This window comes from Pholcus phalangioides, unplaced genomic scaffold (assembly GCF_987345545.1).
Source record: "Pholcus phalangioides strain wild (caught in Gottingen) unplaced genomic scaffold, Ppha-v1.0 ptg000007l_1, whole genome shotgun sequence".
NCBI classification, from domain to species: Eukaryota; Metazoa; Arthropoda; class Arachnida; order Araneae; family Pholcidae; genus Pholcus; species Pholcus phalangioides.
The window spans coordinates 6,318,462-6,337,019 of record NW_028301600.1 but is presented as its reverse complement, the minus strand read 5'-3'; the positions used below and the strand labels follow the sequence as shown (position 1 = coordinate 6,337,019).

General features: G+C 37.2%; 1 protein-coding gene and 1 non-coding gene across 2 annotated transcripts in view; one reads left to right on the top strand and one right to left on the bottom strand.

The window, feature by feature from the left end:
* The first annotated feature begins 10,575 nt into the window (after positions 1 to 10,575).
* On the top strand, positions 10,576 to 10,649 carry TRNAT-GGU (transfer RNA threonine (anticodon GGU)). Its single transcript has one exon. It is a non-coding gene; the product is annotated as a tRNA-Thr (tRNA).
* Positions 10,650 to 12,798: 2,149 nt separating this feature from the next.
* Positions 12,799 to 18,558, bottom strand: part of LOC149084844 (hexokinase-2-like) — a 59,069-nt gene continuing 53,309 nt past the window's right edge. The window contains exons 10-12 of the mRNA XM_089232579.1: positions 17,838 to 17,974; positions 17,285 to 17,418; positions 12,799 to 13,776 (exon numbers count right to left, since the gene is read on the bottom strand). Of these exons, the coding sequence (XP_089088705.1) occupies positions 13,672 to 13,776; positions 17,285 to 17,418; positions 17,838 to 17,974 (376 nt within the window). The 3' untranslated portion in view covers positions 12,799 to 13,671. The remainder of the gene's footprint in view (positions 13,777 to 17,284; positions 17,419 to 17,837; positions 17,975 to 18,558) is intronic.

Genomic DNA, 18,558 nt, shown 5'->3' with positions numbered 1-18,558 from the left:
GATAAAAAGTGCCACTTTTTGCCTAGTGGTCAAAAATTGAACTATTTTTTATTGCGTCTTTCTTTTTCCCATGGTCCATATATCTAGGTCCTATATACCTAGTTTCATCGAAATACCTCCATCCAGGGCTGCAACTAGATGCTTGGTCACCCGGGGCAAGCGCACATTTTGACTCCCCCTTGTAATGCTGAAGGAGAGGTTTCAGAATGAAATTTGCTCCCCCTCGGGTCTAGCGTCCGGGGCACGAAAACCGCCTGCTCCCCCCTAGTTGCGGCCCTGCCTCCATCAGAATGGGCACTACATACGTCTGAGTAGTGTCAGTCTATTTGTAATCACCCTGTATATTTTATGTTGAGAAATAGAAAAAAAAAATGAATGGAAGGTTCTTGACTTCCATTGAAATGTCAAAAATTTGACCGGTTCAGCAAAGATGTAATTTCAAAACCTCACGTGATCATATAAAATAAAAAATTATAAGATCAATTAATAAAATCATGCTAATGAATTATTTTGAATTTTTTTTTTTTTTTTTTTGAATATTATGTCTATGACGTTTTCTGAATTTCTACTTCCCCTTGCCATTTCCAAATTTCTGCCCGCTACCGTAAGGTCGAAAAAAACAGAAATTTCGATGACTGAATCTAATAATGTGGAAAAGATGACCAGTCACGCCAATGGTCAACTTATGCAAAATTTTATATTTTCTGTCCCCTGATCTTGGACAAAAAAAAATTTGCTCCAAAACAGAATTTACTTGAAAAATTTCTCAGATCGAATTTTAATACTATGGAAATGTTAACTTATGATGAAAATAAGAAATGTACGAATTATTACAATTTATAGAGCAATTTCAGCGTAATGGCTTATGATTCTGTCAATTCCTATTTCTTCTTTTATCGTTCTCTAGGATTTTTTCATTCTGTTCGCGGTTTTTCACATTTTATAATTCATTCAATTTACATTGTTTGCATCCATCGCCTCTAGAGTTTGTTTCGTTTTCTTAATTTTTATTCGTTTCTGTATACATTAGTGTCATATTTGATATTTTTGCATAATTTATTCGTAGTTTTTATTTAGTTGTACGGTATTAAGAATTATACAGGGTGATTACTTAATTCCCATTGCCGCATTTTACTGGCGAACCATTGATACTAGAGGCATACTTCCAATAAGAAAAAGTATCCAAATAGCGTTTAGAACTCAGATACGTCATTCGTGTTGCAAGGGGTTGTATAGTAATAAAAGAATAATAACTTTTTATACACACATCCTGTCCTAAAAAAACCCCCAATTAAAAAGTTGTTGCCCTATCTCTCCTGAGGCTAACAAAAATTCTTCGTTTTTAACGTTAAAACGTTTTTAAGTGCAATAATCGCAGAGATATTATAGAATTAACAAATCGGAGGAAAGTGGGAAAAGCAGAAAAAACTAACGGACAATGCTTCTTTCCCTTATTTATGCTGTTCGTTCCCAACCTTTCCTCCAGTTTTTGAATTTTAATATCTCAGTGAATATTGCACTTAGAAACGTGGAAGTTTTTTGTTGGCCACAAGAGAGACAGGGCAACAACTTTCTAGCTGGGTTTTTGAGGACAGTGTGTTTGTATAAAAATTTAATTTATTTTATTTTTATAACTGCAGGACGTCCATAATTAAAAGACCCTATTTTAAAGCAGCCTACACAGGCGAAACCAGTCATCAGAAAATTGTGAAATTTTGTGGAGGACTTCATGAACTGATGGGAATTTGTTTCAAAGGGGGGACAATTAGCTGCACATGTCACCTTCAGAGGGCGTTTTATTAAAAATGACACATTTAGGCAAACGTTTAGAATTTTAACAATTCTTAAACACATTTACAATTGTTACTGCAGTAAAACATGATCCACATGATGGCCATCATTTTCAGATACCATGTGAAATTGCAAGATGGCATGTTCTACAACTGACCGAAACGTGTGCGGGGAAGTATTCAGCACGTGGCGTGAAATGCTGCCTTTAAGGTCAGATAAAGTTCTTGGATTGTCACGACTTACCAGATGTTTTAAATACTCCCACAGCCAAAAATCGCATGGATTAAGATCTACGGATTGGGGAGGCCATAGATTAGGGAAGTGCCGGCTGATGACACGTTCTTCTGTAAAATGTGTTTTGATAACATTCTCAACACACACTGCAATGTATGGAGGAGCTCCGTCTTGCATGAAGATTGTGTCTGCAAGGCAGGGACGTGCTTGCAGAGCCAGAACAAGTTCGTTCTGAAACAGCAATGCATATCGCTTCACGGTGATCAAACATGTTGCTGGGCCTGTAGAACGTAACTCCTCGTAGAAGTATGGACAGAGAATAAATGATGCAGTAAATCCACACCCATACCGTCACTTTTAGCGAATGCAACGGAACCCCGAAGATAGCGTGCGGATTTTCTGGTTCCCAAATTCGGCAGTTGTGAGTATTGACTGCACCATCCACGTGAAAATGCGCTTCGTCTGTCCAGAGGATATTCCAAGGCCATTCTGAATCGACCTCAACGCGAGCTAGAAACTGCAGTGAGAACCGAAGTCGAGAGTCATAATCATGTGCAAGCAACCGGTGCACAAGTGAAAGTTTGTACGGATAATATCGGAGGATATTCCGCATGATCTTATAGACAGTTGAACGTGGCCTATCCAACGCCTGTGCTACATGCCCTACACTACCATGAGAATTTGAAGCTCTGTCCTCTTGCACCTGAAGCGAAAGCTATACTGCGTCTATAGAAACGGGTTTTCCTCCTCTTCAAGGACGAACAGCGAACGATCCTGTAGTTTCAAATTTCGTTATACTCCGAAGGTTTTTAACATTCATTGGACCTTTTCGAATCCTCTTCGAAGGTCGATATTTGCGTATAGTAGTTACTGCGGAATTGCTGTTTTGGTAAAACAATTTGACCAAGAAAGCGCGATCTCGTAAAGTGATGGTCATTGTGAGCAGTAAACACATTTAGAAACAAGATCTCCGCAAGTATTTCCAAGTTTTATAACAGCTGCGCGTGATATCACATAAATTTACATGTTTACTACAGGTATTCAAGGTGAAACGCTCTTTGGTGGTGACATGCGCACCTATTTTTTCACCCTGAAACAAATTCTCATCACTTCATGAAGTCCTCCACAAAATTTCACACTTTTCTTATGACTGGTTTCCCCTGTAGGCTACTTTAAAATAGGGTCTTTTAATTATGGATGCTCTGTATACAATCCCTTGCAACATGAATGGCGTATCTGAGTTCTACACGTTATTTGGATACTTTTCTAATTCTAAGTAAGGTGTTGGAAAAAAGTTTAAGGACAACCGAAAAATTACCGTATCTCGAAAACTTGATGATGGAAATACGGTATAATCCCTCTTAATGGTCACTCCGTTTTATGGCCAAGTAAAATATCCCGGCAAAAAGCCTATTTAAATTATGTATTTTTAACCCCTGTTTATAACGGTCACCCTCAGATAGAATTATTTGATAGAAGCGTAAATCGCAAGGAGCTCCCTATCATAAGTGCTGTATTTGCTCTCCACGGGACAGTTTTCTTGAAAAAAATGCTAAGGGATTAGGACCATCCTTTTCGTGAGTATGAAGAACTGCTCTGATGGCAATGTCTGAGGCATCGACCACAGTACAGAGAGTTTTTGCATTCCTCTTTTTTTGCCGTTGTGGTGGTCGAGTGGTCATAGTGAAAGACTCTCATCGCGAGGGCCCGGTTTCAAACCCCACAGTCGCCACAGTGGTGGTCGGCTGAAGTTGGTTTTCTGTGGTTCCCAACTTCGAGGTGCGAATGCAAGCCTATCTCCCCTTTAAAAATTCTCGCCACAGAGAGCAACAGGCCTACACAACAGTAAAATCACTCATAGTTCGAAAAAATAGGAGGCAGATGTTAGCACTATAACAAGCATTACACAGAAACAAGCTTCACATTAGGTTCACAACGCGGACACGCACATTCCAACATGTACCAATTCGTTAGAGGTTCCGCAGAGGAATATGGACGAGGTGCATGTATGGTGTAGTAGTAGTCCAGAGAGTTGTTGCCCTAGGGGCCTGGAATGCAAGAGTCGCCGCTTGGGATAAGTCGGATTTGCATTTCTCAAAGTAGCGAGAGACTCTGGAGGGGTAATGAGGCAACCTAAAAATCTGATTGCACTCTTACCAAGAACACACTCGGCTGGATTCAATTTGAGGCCATGTTGTTTTAAACGGTCAAAGACCTGATGGAGGTGGTGTGTATGTTCTTCAGCATTGGTGGAAGCGATGAGAATATCCTCAAAGTATAGAACAGAGAAGTCCAACCCTGCTAACACTTGGTGAATGTATCTTTGGAAAGTCTGACCAGAATTGCGGAGGCCGAATGGCATAGTGACGAACTATAACAATCCAAAAGGGGTTGTGACAGCTGTTTTTGGGATATCATCTGGGTGCACGGAATTTGTTGGTATGCCCGTGTGAGGTCCAAGGTTGAGAAGATGGTTTTGCCGTGGAATAGTTGAGTGAAGTCCTGGATGTGAGGGACTGAATAACGGTCTGGTACTGTGATAGCATTCAATCGACGGAAATCTCCACAGGGTCTCCATTCGCCTTCTAGAAGGTCTAATGATACCTTATGCCATCATGAATTCGAACTCTTGTGCTACTGACATTAATTCGGTAGATAAGCGTCTCGGCTTAGAAAATACTGAGGCTCTTTTGTTTCAATATGGTGGAATACTGTGATATTCTCCGTCTTATCAGATAAAAGAGAAGGGCTTGTGATTTCTGGATATTTCAGAAGTATTTGGTTGAAGTCGGAAGATTCAATCGTAGCCGGTCAATTTGTCGCACTCAACTTGTCGCGCTCAACTCGTCGCGCCTCAATTTGTCGCGGTACAAATTCGTCGCAGTGCCAATTCGTCGCGGTACAAGTTTGTCGCAGTATCAATTCGTCGCGGTACAAATTTGTCGCAGCTCCAATTCGTCGCGATACAAATTTGTCGCAGTGTCAATTCGTCGCAATACAAATTTGTCGCAGAGTCAATTCGTCGCGGTACAAATTTGTCGCAGCTCCAATTCGTCAAGTTTTCCGCCGTGTCAATTCGTCGTGACGTCAATTTATATATTACAGCGCAGAATCAATTCGTCGAACCGTCGATTCTTCACTGTACATGTTCCACGCGAGCTTGTATGTAGGTTTTTGTCTTACACGTGAAATAAAAACATGAACAAAAGTGTACACGCAGTTAACTGAAAATAATTAATTTTTGTCAATGCAGAAAGGTCATCGAAATTAAAATTACAATATCAATTACATTTAAAAATTTAACTGCATATAAAAGTTTAATTATATTTGAAAATTCGGTTATAAAAATTTGAAATGTTAAATAATTGATTTTTTCTGTGATAAAATTTCAATATCATGTGGAAAAATTTCGGTTTGTATGATATTCCCCAAATTACAGTGAGCCTATCTTTAACGGTAAATTTCTATCTGCCCCATTACAGTATCTCCATAAGAACCTGAAATATTTAATTAATTAATAATTCAATTAAATTAATATTTAATTTTCACCGTATAAGCCGCACTTCCCGCTTTTGTTGGGATTTCTCACAGCGAAGGGAGTTGGGCGCAGATCAAGGGTAGAAATGTACAGTGCTTTTTATGAATGACGATTCGATGAAGTTTTCATAATGCCTACAGGATCAGCACCGACAAAGGCAATGTAATCACCAATAAAAAAAGATGACTATGGGTCAGTCAATAGATATAATATAACCATTAATCTTATGTTTATAATCAGTCGCATATCTTTGGCTGGCTTGTTTGAATATTTTCACATAGTTTTCATTAGCGTCTAAGCTTTTGGTACAAGGTTGGTGTGCTCGGTCTACATATTTCTGTTGGCATAAACATCGAATATTGCAAAACCGAACGTGGAAATGATATGCTGGTTTACGTGTGTGTTTAAAAGTTTTTCCTCCATAATTCATGTTCCAAAATTAGAAAAATTTTTAATGCAATTCAAAATGAATTAGACTATTATTAATTTTCTTTATTTGAGTTTTTTGTTGTATCTTAAAGAGAGATACAGATTATACGGATGACAAAAAATAATGTAGTACTTTTTAAATTAAATTGTTTGAATTCAATTTAAATTGCAATAAATTGAAATCTTCTATGTATCTTTAAAACAAAAGAAAAAAATTATGGTAGTTCAAAACACCATCACGAATTATTCTATAAATCATCATCGGGTTTTTACTGCGATATTCACGTATATAAGTGTAAATAAAATGATACTCAAAGCACTGAAAATAAATAAAAGTTTAGATATTGTGGAGTGTTTATATGTACGATACGAATTGTTTTTAAAATTAAAATTATCCTAATAAATGTAGGCTATAATCAGAGGCGGATTTATAGTTTTCCCACCTGTGGGCTATTCAAACCTTGCCTTCCTTCTCCCTTTCTAATTCATGTTCTTGATCACCAATTACTTAATTTTGGTCACGCCCTTTCACTTGAACTTGTCATCTTGGGATAAAGCCCGCATATCCCCTTCTCACCTAGGAAATATACCTCTGAATATAATAATCTTACATTGTCTGTTAATGTTAATTCACTTGTATTGTAAGAAGAAATTTTTACTAATCGTTGACTGGAGCCGTAGACCAAGCACACCAGCCTTGTATCTAAAGCTTAGACGCTAATGAAAACTATGTGAAAATATTCAAACAAGCCAGCCAAAGATATGCGACTGATTATAAACATAAGATTAATGGTTATATTATATCTATTGACTGACCCATAGTCATCTTTTTTTATTGGTGATTACATTGCCTTTGTCGGTGCTGATCCTGTAGGCATTATGAAAACTTCATCGAATCGTCATTCATAAAAAGCACTGTACATTTCTACCCTTGATCTGCGCCCAACTCCCTTCGCTGTGAGAAATCCCAACAAAAGCGGGAAGTGCGGCTTATACGGTGAAAATTAAATATTAATTTAATTGAATTATTAATTAATTAAATATTTCAGGTTCTTATGGAGATACTGTAATGGGGCAGATAGAAATTTACCGTTAAAGATAGGCTCACTGTAATTTGGGGAATATCATACAAACCGAAATTTTTCCACATGATATTGAAATTTTATCACAGCAAAAATCAATTATTTAACATTTCAAATTTTTATAACCGAATTTCCAAATATAATTAAACTTTTATATGCAGTTAAATTTTTAAATGTAATTGATATTGTAATTTTAATTTCGAGTGTCATGTACATGAAGAATAATGATTTAATTAAAAGTCTGATTTCATTCTTTTCACTCGAGAGTTGTTACTTTAGAGTTGAAAAAAAAATCAAAAATCAATTGACATTTGCAGTGGTGTCAGAGACAGACATGCTGTTGGTGCCCAGGGTACTTTATGGAATGGGTATGAGCACCCAGAGAAATGATTCAGAAATCAAAATTTCCTACTTCAAGATCAAGACAAGAACCCACAAGTTCCAAACACTTCCGGCATGCTTGGCCAGTCAAAGGTGCCGACATGAAGGAAACATTGAGGAGGTGGGGGGGGGGAGCTGAAAATCGCCATTCATTCTGTTTATAAGGGACTCAAACCCGTACTCAGGGACTCAAATCCCGACAAAAAGTGGGAAATGCGGCCTATACGGTGGAAATTAAAATTTAAAAATTTATTTGATCTCAATTTTTTATTTGGGTGAGCTGTTCAACATCCCTCACTGCGAGAAATGGAAATCCCGACAGAGATGCGGCTTATATGGTAAAAATTAAATTTTAAAAATTTAATGACTTCAATGAATACTTTCCTTCATTTGTTAAAAATTAAAACAGATGGGCAGGGGGAACATTTCCAATAAATGCGAAAAAAAATTAGTTCCATTTTTTACGCCTAAAGCACCTACCCTATTTATAAGATCACAACAAACATATGAATTTTAAAGCAATTCAAATTTGTCGCGATGAAATGAGCTTGCGACAAATTTGTACCGCGACGAAATGAGCCTGCGACAAATTTGTACTGCGACGAAATACGCCTGCGACAAATTTGTACCGCGACGAAATGAGCCTGCGACAAATTTGTACCGCGACGAAATGATCCTGCGACAAATTTGTACTGCGACGAAATGAGCCTGCGACAAATTTGTACCGCGACGAAATGAGCCTGCGACAAATTTGTACACCACGACGAGTTTGTAGCACGACGAATTGACGCTGCGACAAATTGACTGCGACGAATTGTCCCGCGACAAGTGGAGCGCGACGAATTGACCTAGACCCGGAGTGTTGATATACGTGAAGTCATGTTTGAAGGCTAGAGAGTGTAACGTGCAGAGAAGTGTTATCGAAACTATATGGGTTGAGCTTGAAAACAAAAGGCGTCACAAACTTATTGTTGGGGTTTGTTACAATCCACCGAATAGGGATCCAAACTACATCGCCAAAGTCAGGGGTGGCTCGAGCTTACCTGCTGCCCGGGTGCGAAGCTTTATATGCCGCCCCTAATGGCAACCCTGACAGGAGGTTGACAGGGCTTCAGTGAAGGCCTCGAGATAAACCTGATTTTTTTCCAGAAGAAAGCCACACATCATATTATTTACTGGGCAAAATCTGCGTGACCATACGTCCTGCTTTTGAAGTAGATTTTTTTTTTTTTAAATTCCAGAATAATCTTACCATTTTTAATAATGCCAGATAACTTAATCCTTGAAACAACACTTATTTTTGTAAGGCATCATCACTTATCCTGTGAAAATATGTAACGAGATTTTTTTATGTTTACTAAGAAATGTTTTCAAAGGTGTTTCTGGTATTCCAGGGACCGGCCAAGTGAGAAGCCGAATTTTTCTTTTGCTTCATTTGACTATTCTAGAACAAGTTCTGGGTGAGGGCATGGCACCCCCCATCACAGAGCAGGGCCCCTAGGCCGGGATCTTTTTGTGAGCCCCTCAGTCAGACTTCTCACGGGACTTTCTATAGTTAATTTATAGTGTGAATAAGCCAAAAAATTATGGGAATTGCCCCAGGGCTAGAGCTCTGTCAGCCCCGCCCTTATGTGGGGGCCATAGGTGACGAAAACACAATGCACACTTGCCATAAGAATACAGGAGCGGCGCTTGGCCATGCGCCCCATTGCGGCTACACTGGCGCCGTTCAAGAGGGGTGCTAAATTCGATATGAATGGGTAAAAAAAATTCCACTAGTCGAAAAAAATCAAAGAACATTTTCTGTCTGCACTGGAGGGGCGCAAAATCCGAGATGAAAGGGCGAAAGAATTTTTTTGGTAGGAATTGTTTTGTTAAGTAGTGAGGGAGGGGCATAACCCCCAAGGGTCGGGCTGACAGGGCTCCAGCTTGAGAGCCCGGGACTAAATCCTTATAATTTTGGTTTTTTTCCACACTATAAATTAACTGTAGAAGGGCCCCCCCCTCCCCATAGAAAATCTGGCTTGGGTAAAGCGAAAGATTCCAGCCTAAGGGACCTGACGCACGATGTAGGAGCTATGGGGTGGGGACAATAGGCAGGAGGCGCAAAAAATAGGTCCCGCACGAGTACAGATTTCGTCTTCGAGCCGCTAAAATAGTTTACATTCTTGTTTCTAGTATTACAGGCCCCGTCTATTTTCTCAACGTTTCCGTTGTCGAGATATGACTCAAAGCGTGATGCCATGTAAATTTTTACTGTGTTAAATTTTGGAGTCTTAACTAAAGTCTGCGCTGCCATCCCTTACAAGCTGCCGTCCGGGTGCACCGCACCCCTTGCACCCTCGCTTAAGGCGCCCTCGGCCAAACTTTATGAAATTTCCTACATGTGTAAGCGTAAGAGGGTTGTCATATTAGGGGATTTCAATTACCCGGGTATTGATTGGGAGAACCTTTCAGCTATAGATCAATACGAGACTTTGGTGCTCGATAACGTTTTGTACCAGCATGTATCAGAAGCCACTTTTGACAAAAGTTCATTTTATTGCTATTCAGGAGACGTTTTATATTGAATTTTAACAATTAGTGAATTAAATATGCAATTTCAAATGCATATTAATTTGAAACAACAAACATAAAAAATTTCAAAATAATAATATTCGTCTCCGTTTAATACTCGTTCGTTTATAGTAGTTTGGCCAGGCTACATTATAAAAGTTTGACAAAAGATATTTTACAAAACCTGAGAAGAAAACAGCCAATGAGCCTGTTGATTTCCTGCCCCGTCACAAGGGGTACTGCTATTTTGGATTTAGTTCTCACTAGTTCCGAGGATCTTGTTGAACATGTTTTGGTGAAGGACGAGTTTCCTTCCAGTCATCACATCATGTCGTTAGTTTTTTCTGGAACTTTTCTTCTGGTAAAGGTTGATAACAAAAGACTAGTTCCTTGTTTTAGGAGAACTAACTTTGATGATTTGAGAGAACGGTTAGCGGAAGTTTTCAACTACCAGTTGAAATCAGTCGAGGTGATAAGTCAGTGGGAAGAATTTAGTACGAAGCTGTCCTGTTTTGCACGACGTCATAGCTTTTAGAGTGATATAGATGGCAGGCAGATTCATGTGTCTCCAGTGGTGTAGTTGGTAGCATGCTTGCCCGGTATGCAAGAGGGCCTGGGTTCGAGTCCCGGCGGAGACATGATGACTTTTCTTTCCGAGCTCACCTCAGCATAATATCCGGAAAATAACTGATTCCTTGTCATAGCTTTTGTTCAAAAAAGGCGTGTTTGTACATCGCACCCTCTATGGTTCACGGATAGCGTGCGTAACCTCTATCTTGAAAAGAAAAGAGCATTCAGGGAGTATAAAAGTGGACGAGGTGACCTATCATTGTTTACTGATAAAAGAAGAGTGTTGAAGAAAGCGATAAGGGATAGTAAAAAGGAAGTTGAATCTAGGTTGGCAGATAACATTGGCCCTGATCAAAAATCATTTTTTAGATAGATCAATAATGGATCTAAGGGGACAGTTGGCCCCTCTCAATAGGAGGGTCTAGGTTAGAGAGTGATGTAGGCATGTGTAGTGCTTTCAATGACTTTTTTGCGTTGGTTTTTAATGGAGATAATGATATTCAATATACGAGTTGCATTGGGGGTAATAAAATCCTCAACGATATTCAAGTGGATGATGTGAGGTCCTAAATCTTCTAACAAATGTATGTGCAAGCAGAGCACCAGATGACATATATCCCAGGGGACTCGGGGAATGTGCCAATGAATTGTTGAGGCCAGTCACACAGATATATAGGAGTAGTGTTGCTGAGGGTATTGTCTCAAGGGATTGGAAACTTCTAATGGTGTTCCGATATTGAAGGGGGCAGTAGAGAAGTTGTGTCCAATTATCGTCCTGTGAGTTTGACGAGCTCCCTCTCGAAAATCATTATCAAAAGGCAGTTTGTGAGGTGGATAGAGGAGAATAATGTATTGTCGGATAATTAGCATGGGTTCAAGAAGGGAAAGTCATGTGTGACTGACCTCCTTTGCTTCTATGATCACGTGAAGAAGGCTTTGGGTAAGGGCAAAAATGTAGATGTTGTTTACCTTGATTTCCAGAAGGCATTCAATCGGGTTCAACATTGTAAACTCTTGAGTCGTCTACACGAGATTGGGGGCAACTTGCTGAATTGGATAGAATCATGGTTAAGAGATAGGTCGCAACGAGTTATGGTGAATTCTCTAATTGGACAGGTGTCACAAGTGGTCCCCCTTAAGGAAGTGTCCTTGGCCCTATACTTTTTTCACTTTTTATCGATAATCTCGATCAGGGTATTTATAGGATTGGTAGCAAATTCGCAGATGACGCGAAGCTAATGGGGGGTAATCCGGAAAAATCAAAGCAATGGGGAGTTGCTCCAGACCAACTTAAACAGGATTGCAGCATGGGCAAATGAATGGAGCATGACGTTTAGCGTTGAGAAGTGCATGGTCGCTCATTTTGGTTCGAACAACCCACAGTTCTCTTACGAGTTGAATGGTGTCACCATCCCGAATGCAACTAGGGTCACCGATTTGGGAATTCTCATTGACAAGTGGCTTAGGTTTTCTGAACATTGTTCAGCGGTGGTCAAAAAAGCAAATAAAATGCTTGGTTTCATTTTCAAAAAGGTCTCTTTGCATTCTCCTAAAGTCATTCTTCTGCTTTTCTGAGGCTTAGTTCATCCTGGACTGGAGTATGATGTGAGGTTTTGGAGACCATACCTACAGAGGGACATAGACTTGGCTGAAGGGGTGCAGAGAAGAGCTACACGTGTCCTTATTGGCACACAGGGCTTGAGTTATGGAGAGACTTTATTTTTTACATATGTTTACATTGGATAAACGCAGGTGTCGGGGAGATATGATAGAAGTGTTCAAAATTTTCAACGGGATGGACCATGAATTATTAGTACACTGTCAATCGACTGCTTTTACAAGGGTACACCAGTATCAATTGGTAAGGGACAATGCGAGGTTATGGTGTCGCATGGAATTTTTCTCTAATAGGGTTGTTAATAAATGGAACTGCTTACCCCTGGAGGTAGTAAATTCTAACACAATTGACACGTTTAAAAAGAAATATGATAAACATGTTGGGGTAAATCAAGAAGCTATTCATACTTAGAATTAGACAACCATAAGTATTCTTATGGGCATTGTATAATACTTCATCATGTATATATATATGTTGTTTTTAATTGCATTTTTGAAATATATGACATCCATATTTGTTATGGGTATCCTTTTCTCAACCACCTCGTTGGGCATTTTGCTTGTTTTGGCATTGTATTTGTATATAAAGGGCATACGATTAGCTTCGCATATAAAACTTTTATTAAGAAAACTTCAATGTACAAACAGTAAGAAATCCAAAAGAAAAAAATGTGTTTAAATATACAGTTAAACCTTGATACAACGATACTCGATATCATGATAAATTTCTCTACAACAATATTTTTTCAAACCTTGTTTGGAATTATCTTATAGTAAAATTTTAAATTCTTCTCAATACTACGATATATTCCTCTATAATGTTGTTTTTGAAGAGGTTTTGAAATCGCTAAAACAATATTTCACTACATTTGATGAAAAATCACTTTCAATATATTTTTAAGTTCTTAACCAGTTTTCTTTTCTTCCAAGAGCATCCAATAACATTGGCATCTTGCGCAATGTACCCCTGAAAGTGTTAATTAAGTTTTAGTGAAGCTACTTTTCGAGTAGTGCACAAAAGTACAATACAGTAAACTTCTTTACAGGGCAAAACATCTAACTGAATTTTAATAATTTATTAACTACTTAATCATAATTTTTTTGATGCAAATAAATACTCACAAGTGCATTTTCTACTGGTACAAATAATGCCAAGAACAGCATAAATTTGGTAGCTCATCATAGTAATAACGTGTGCCTCTCAAAATAATGATAATCAGAGGCAGCTCGAGAAAAATTCTCTGCCCATGCGGGACCAGACTTTTGGTTGACAAAGCATATTTTTTGCTGTTTCAATTGGATTTCACACCCCTAATGACAATTCCCTCTACAAAAATATTTTTTCTTGATCTGCAGAGTATCGTTATATAGAGGTTTTATTGTACTTACAAATAATACAAGTATCAATTATTCTTTACTGCTGTTTGAATTGAAAAAAAACAAAAAAACAGAAGGAATTCAATGGCATTGTTTTTATGCATGAAGCTCTGACAATTCTGCCGAATCCAAGCGACTCACAACAGCAGCTACAAGCCCAGCACCTTTCCCACTGCCATCTTCAGCAAGAATCAAATCAAACTGTAATACAAAAAAAATGCACACATTTTAAATACAAGAAAACTAAGTAAATAATTTATTTCATGAATTCATGTTCGGCTTCCAGCAGCACATCACAAGATACTACTATATTTTTTTCAAGAATCTATGCGATGGATAATTTTTATATTTTATTTTATGGATAATAATGCTATTTAATTATATATTACACAATAATGTATATATTATATAATAATATACAGTATATATTATATAATAATATACAGTGAAACTTCACTATAGGCGGCCACCCTTATTCCCCAGCCACCTTCCTTCACGGCCAGTTTTCCTCGGAATGGAAAATAGGTTCCATAGACATAATACAAAAATCATCCCCATTCCGCGGCCACCTTTATATGAGGTCAGCGGCCAACCTACCCGCGGCCACTTTCTTGTAGATAAGAGTTTTAAAAAAAATTTTGTGCGTTTTTTTCCCTTCTTAGTGCGTTCAGAGCTGGTAGTTCTTTTTGAATAGCCTTATAATCTTTATACATCAGCATAAATACCTTTTCAGATCAATCAGACTTTCTGCTCATGACACTATCATACAGTGGAAAAATTTGTAAATAGGATGACAAATGCTAATGCTATACAGTTGCTGCTAGCTGGTGAGACAGTTTAAAAATTTGCTCTCGGGGTGACAGGGTAAACCAGACCAATATAGTCTATGATCTTTACTGAACAGGTAAAGGATGTGGAAGTTTCGGCTTTGAGGATACTTTCTTCAGAGGTTCAGTAAAACAACAGTGAGGGAGTAAAAGAAAGAACATGTACAGTACTTGCTATAAAGAAAGAACAGATCCCGGATAATACAGATCAAGGAATTGATCGGATGATCTGGTATTTCAAGTTCTGCATAAGATAGTGAAACCTCGATATATGTAATGATACAGAGAACCAAGAAAAATATCTTTGTACAGGAATTATCTTTAAATTGACAGTCAAAATTATCATCATGTGTCATCAAATTTATGCTGCTGTTGGCAACCTTTCCAAATTGACGTTTTCAGTGTCACCAAAAAATACGCTTTTGAATATTTATTCGCCGCAAAATATTTTAATTGATTAACTGATAAAAGAAATTGTTAGAAGTGTATTGCTCCTGTAAAGGGATTTATCGCAATACACTTTGGTGTATCGCACAAAAAGCAGCAATAATGAAAATTTTTGGTGATTAAGTGATGCCGAACACCGATATCATTAGATGTCCTTGGAAGAACTGAAACATGTGACACAAGTTAAAAAATATAATAAAGGATATTTCAAGTGAAAAATAAATAAAAATAATAAAAGTTGTATCGGTTTCTCAAAATCCTCCTAAAAAATATTGCTATAGAGGAGTTTATAATAGTAAAGGATATTGTGTGTTGTATAGAGAGAAGTTTAACATTACAGGCTGTTCCAAACAATATTTGCAAAAAATACCATTGTAGAGGGATTTATCCTTGTATTGAGTATCGTTGTAGTGAGGTTTCACTGTATATATATTTGCTTTGTGGTCATTATAAGTAAATTAAGCATAAGATTTTTTTCTGACATCGAAAACCGTAATTTTGACACGCCCCCTGAAATGTGCTTTTCCTGTCATACAACCCCTATTTGGCGGTTACCTCTGCAGATGGTCACTTTTTTGCGGAATGCCAAGGGGCCGTCTTGGAGGAGAGAGTTTCACTGTATATATATATTATATAATTTATATTATTAAGGATAATAATGTTTGCCAGCATCTCTTTCAGTTTAACATAATTGCCGCTGTGGTGATCAAGTGGTCATAGTGACGGACTCGAGTTGTGAAGTCCCGGGTTCGAACCAAAGCGGAGATAGACTTGGAAGTCTGGGGGGGGGCATGATGATGATGTTAATTCATATATACATTAGATCAGTTGACTTCACCTTTGATGCTGGGGGAAGGGGGGGGGGGGGCAATGCCCCACGCCCCCCCCTATCTCCGCCCATGGTTCGAACCCCACAGTAGTGATTGACTGAAGTTGGTTTTCTGTGGTTGCCAACTTCAAGGCGCAAATGCGAGCCGATCTCCCCTTTAAAAAGCTTCGCCACAGAGAGCAACAGACATACAAACAGTAAAAATATAATTCAGTCATAACACATCACTCACTTCACTTCTTAAATATAGATGGCAGCCCTGAAAAATCCAACACTGCATAAGCACTCAGACTTATGCACAAACAGTTACACTTCCGGCACAACTCACTAAGTAGTAAATCGCCCATAGATGGTGATAGACTTGAGTTGTGCTCGGTTTGAAAAAAAAATAGAAAAAAACATTCATTATCCACTGGACTATTACTTTATTCCGTTCAAGACAGGTTTCCGTCTCATACAGTGTCTTAGACAGGTTTCACTGTATATATAAATATCAGTTTTTTTTATTCGTAAAATTAATAATTTTTATAATTAATAATCACCCTGTTGGATGGATCTGAAATATTGAAAATCCCTTCAGGTCTCAAAATGGATGCATGTCAACTATATGTTTGGTATGATATTTACTTTTGATGGATTTTACAGCCTTTGGAAACACCAAATATAGTATAATGATTTTATAACTGTTTATAATTATATTATCATATTTTGATTAAGTTATCCTTAACCAATAAAATAAGTTTGTGAATGACGAAAAAATTCATCTTTTTTCTCCTAACTACTAACTGATGTTGAAAGATTCTTTCAATATTTTCAAATTTACCAAATTACTAATTTCAAATTGACCAAAGTACCAAATTTGAAAATTTACAATCATCATTTTACGTTAATCAATAAATCACTATCATTTATTGCTTGCAATCTAGTTGAAATACTAGTTCGACACGAGCGGAATCTGTAATTCTTTGTGAATTTTCTGCTTCTCACAGCCAGTTCTAAAAAGTGTTGATAATGTTTGGAAATGTGCCAACACACACATTTTTTTTGTCTCATTGGAGAAAAAATTTAAATAGCAAAATATCTCTTGCCAAAAAGGAACTGTGACATTTTTATTTTAATAGAACAGGCATTAGTTCAGTCACAGTGGAGTAGAAAAACAAAAGATGTATTGGAATAGCTAAAGAAAAGAAGATAAAATTAGATGGAAAATAAGCAGATGAGAAACGTGATGCAAAAAACAAAACAATAAAACAAAACAGAAATAATTGTCAAATATGCATAACAGTAAATGTAATGCAAACTATATGTATACAAGGATGTTCATAAATTGTTTCAACAAAATGAAAGGGGTTATAGTGTTAATAAAACCAAACAATATTCACAGTCGAGCCTAGGATCACATTCTGCTCAGTGTGTCTCAGAAAAGAGTAACATTGAAACACATCTAACAAGCATGTGGCACTAGAATGAAGACGTAAACTTTTTCTTAAGGTGAAATGTAGCAAAGCAAGATATGGGTCTACATGCCAAATACATTTTCAACTAACGTTTTCAAACAAAGCAAAGCTCTATCACATACAATATATTTAACATATATAAAACATACCTTGTGCTTTGGTGCCAGCTCTTTTATATAAGCTGTCATCAAATCATGAAAGAAAGGGTGTTTTTTGTACAATGAACCATCAATTGCTATTGCAACAAACTCCTTGTCCATTCGTCTTAAAAGGCTTGCTAAACCTGTGAGAAAAATCATGTTATCTTTGCTTAGCAAAAAAATAATTGCTGCAAATTATTATCTTTTAATTGCATAATTACATTAGTTTAAATACAACAAATGTGTAATTAAGTTAACATAGCAACTGTAGTAGTGATCACAATTCAACCACGTGACAATATATATATATTCCTAAGTCTGTGTAACACTAGCCTTGTGTGCGCCCACTGACAATATGCAAATTCCATCAAGAGTTTTGTCAGATTAAAATTTAAGCAGCTTGCAAACTTTCTGCTAGTATTCCTTACTTATATAATACCTACATCAATTAATAATTTTTTTAAAATACACAATTAGAAAAATAATTAATGCAGAAAATAATTCATGATGAAAGAATATAATACTCACACAATAATACTCACTCAAGAAATGAGATACTCACATACTGAGACTAGCAAAGCTCCACGAGCAGATACAATCCAGCAAACTTGCTTTACGATTTCTGCATCCCCAATACGAGCATATTTAAAACCAAGATCAGTTAAAACTTGCAATGTGATAGGCATGTTACCTTCATCACTGTAAGAAGATGTTTTTGTAGTTCAGAAATTTATATTAGCAAATTAAACACCAATAAATTAAATGGTATTCAAACGAAGAATGAATTATATAAATAAAAATTTCTTGAATGAAATTAATTTTATATGCAACTATCTTTTGCATTGAATTGGTAAAGTTTCCATATCTTTCTCATATCTACTACCAAGCAGAAAAAAATGTTAATAACCATAGAGGATGCAATGAGTAAAAGAAATTTTGAATGTAAAATAAAAATATAAAGCAATAGAAAAAAGTAAACTATAACTTTATTTCATTGAAACTACATGATAATTTTGGATCTACATTACTAGTTGATTCTTTTACATTTAGCAATTAGATCTACAAGATACTCATCCAAATGTTGACTTCTTTAGAGCTTCAGATATGTCTTTTCTGTTCCCACCTCTGACAAAAGCCCAGATCAAGAAGGGGGGCAATCACACTTCCCAAGAGCCAAATAAAATGGGAAATATTGGTCTGGCTTGTAACGAGAGAATTCATTCAACCAACAAACTTTATCACCACATCAACCCTCCCTACACATAACCTTGGATCCACATCTG